The following is a 2,852-nucleotide window of genomic DNA, read 5'->3' on the forward strand; positions in this document are numbered from 1 at the left end:
AAGGACTATTCACCCTCCCTCTAGTCCGCCATCTCGACCCTTCAGCGGTTGCGCCCTTACGGGCTGGCACCCCGACCGTCTGGCAGCCGGTCGCCTGGACGGCTGGATGCCGAGGACCTGACCACACGCGCTCGTGCCACTCCCTCGCTCTTGCTGTTCTGCTCGCTTGCCCCACTAGCCCTCTAGTGGTTGGGTAGTGGACGCTAGGGTTTCCATTCGACCGATTTGGGAGGATTGGGGGGAATGCCAGATTCTAGGCAGATTTCATCTCGAATAAATTCAAATTGTGGGGCGTGCAAGATTATTTGAGTTTTACCATAAGATATGTTTGCATGATTCATCTGAATCAGGAATAGGTAGATTGTAGTCTACCATTCTTTCTTTGTCTCTTTCATAGATGTATTTTGGGCCCTTCATTATAAATACACCACTCCTTCATAGGTAATTGTCGATAGAAGATTTCAGACAACAATTCTTTCTTTGCTTATTAGTAATGACCTCTTGGAAGTCAGCAATTCTTTTAAGAGGTTACTTGAAATGCAAGTATCTCCTGGAGCTGTGTATCTACTTCTGCCTGTAGTTTCTGGAAAAATTGATTGGTGCAACACCAAATTCTCAGCCTCAGAAATGCTTGAAGACATTAACATGGATATTAGACACAACCATTCTTGTAAAGGTGGTCCTTTCTGCCCATGCATGCTTCAAAATTCTGTTGTCTATACCCCACATAATGGCTCGTTTTATGCTGTTTCTGGGTTTCGTTACTTGAATGCTAATTCGCTTATGCATAGACGTGATGGGAGTGTTCTTAGCTACAAAACCCATTTTAAGGAAAGGTAAGTTTGTCTTTACTTTGGTATTCTTTATGTCATGCTCCCATAAGCTGTATGTATGTATCTTATTTCTTGGTTTACATTCTCCAGACATGGCATTGATTTAAAATGTGAAGACCTAGGCAATGGTCGCGACAGTGTGCTCCACGATGATGCCCATGATAAAGAGGCCAGCGATGGTACCAGTATCTATGGTGGCATGTTGCCAGGAGTTGTTGAAATGCACCGGCACAATGATGACAACATTTTTAATGGTCCTGTCAAGGGACGCCTCAATGGTCTCCTTAAGTTTGATCAGCAGCATCGCCAATATTTGCTCAGGTGCGAACCGTCTCCACTTTTGCACTACTGAATATGTATATTTAGTTTATATTTTTTCAAAACATGGTAGTGGGATATGCATGAAACAAACTAATAATCCTGCATATCACTTAACAACAATATTTATTTTACATTATTATTATTGTATCATGCGATTCATGTATTTTTGGTAAAAAAAATATCCCTCAGTGCACCCTTTGCTAACATCCTCATTGTCGTCCTCGTCATCGTCCTCCTCATTGTCGTCCTCCTCATCGTCAGCAGACTCTTTTTCACTCTTTTTCGCTTGGGAGTTGGGAGATCGTGCTACTGCCCGTGCGACCTCCAGATCCGCCGTCGCATCTGCAACCAAGACCACCTCCATCTCTGTCTCCGCCTCCATGCTCCTGGATCTCCCTTGCTTCTTCCCGGTTTGTGCCTCCTCCTCTCATCTGATTGCTGGTAGCTAGCCAGGGATGAAGCGGAGGATAACACCATTCGTAATTAAGAAACTTCTGGAACTCCCATACGAGACTGGTGTCATGCCTCCAGAGTACACGCAGAAAGAAAGGAATCAAGTATATGATAAGCTGCGTGCTCTACTAGATTCTAAGGACAATGAGCTTGATGAAGACAGCAGGTTAGGAAACAATGAGCAAGAAGGTGAGCAAGAAGGTGGTACTGAGGGTAGTGAGAAAGGTGAAGATGAAGACAGGTTAGGTGAGCAAGAAGCTGGTATTGAGGGTAGTGAGAAAGGTGAAGATGAAGACAGAAGGTTAGGAAAATTCAGATTTGAGTGAAAAGAATCTGAAATTTGTTTACCTCTCTGATTTGAAATTTTATTGTTTAATTTTGTAGGGGGTGATGAAGAGGATGACGATGGCGATGACGATGACAATAGTGATGGTGATGACCCTGGCAACAGCAAGAAAAAAAACTAATTTCCATGAAAAAAATTGAAAAGAAGCTTGAAAAGACTGACGACATCGATCTAAAACTTAGATGCTTCTTCATGATAGTCATAAGCAGGTATTTGCTGCCAGCCCAAGGCACCACTGTCAATGAAAAGGCAGTGATGTACACGAGGGATTTGACCTTGGTTAGTAAAATTGACTGGTGCACTGTTATATACGAACACTTGAGGGAAAGTGTGGATCTTTGGAAAATAGAGAAAGACAAGCCGGTAAAACCAAAGAAGGGGGGAGGTTTACCAGAAAAGCCCATCAATGGTTGCTGCATGATCCCAATGGTATGACTAAAGATTGTGTTGAATGTTCTTTCTTTTTTCCTTATTACAACTGTTGTGGTTTACAAATTATGCTTTGCAGATTTTTTTCTTAGATTCTGTGGACTGTGCCTTAACAAAGAAGAACTTCAATACTCCTCGCATCAACGAGTACACGATTAAAGACTTGAGGAAAATTGCAAAGCTTTGTAAACATAAAACCTCAAAACTTGACCATGGCAATGCTCGGGTAAACAGTCAAAGGCAATTTTGTTTTGTACTGCAGCGGGATTGTAATGCTAAGGTTTGTTCTTTTTTTCAGTTCAAGAGGATCGCGGACACCTGTTATGAAAGCTTTTTGCCTTTGGCAACTCAGGCAACACTTGATAGCAAGGGTCAACAGGGGTTAGCACTTCTTGCTGAGGCACAAGTGCATGTGCCATAATCTACAAAATTAAAGGATGAAATTTCAAGTCAGCTGGGGTCACAGGAAG

The 2,852-nt window shown here is 42.6% G+C and overlaps 1 protein-coding gene across 1 annotated transcript; it reads left to right on the forward strand.

Annotated features, from left to right (window-relative positions):
* Nucleotides 1,610-2,074, forward strand: LOC110431075 (prothymosin alpha-like). The gene is made up of 2 exons (XM_021449768.1): nucleotides 1,610-1,889; nucleotides 1,992-2,074. The coding sequence occupies exons 1-2, from the start codon at nucleotides 1,610-1,612 to the stop codon at nucleotides 2,072-2,074; spliced, it is 363 nt and encodes a 120-aa protein (XP_021305443.1).

Source organism: Sorghum bicolor, chromosome 10 (assembly GCF_000003195.3).
Source record: "Sorghum bicolor cultivar BTx623 chromosome 10, Sorghum_bicolor_NCBIv3, whole genome shotgun sequence".
Taxonomy (NCBI): domain Eukaryota; kingdom Viridiplantae; phylum Streptophyta; class Magnoliopsida; order Poales; family Poaceae; genus Sorghum; species Sorghum bicolor.

What these genes read in the sequence shown, in the direction of transcription:
- LOC110431075 (XM_021449768.1), top strand. Translation starts at nt 1,610, where the DNA reads ATGAAGCGGAGGATAACACCATTCGTAATTAAGAAACTTCTGGAACTC. An exon ending in TATTGAGGGTAGTGAGAAAG is followed by an intron (nt 1,890 to 1,991) that starts GTGAAGATGAAG and finishes TTAATTTTGTAG; the next exon opens with GGGGTGATGAAGAGGATGAC.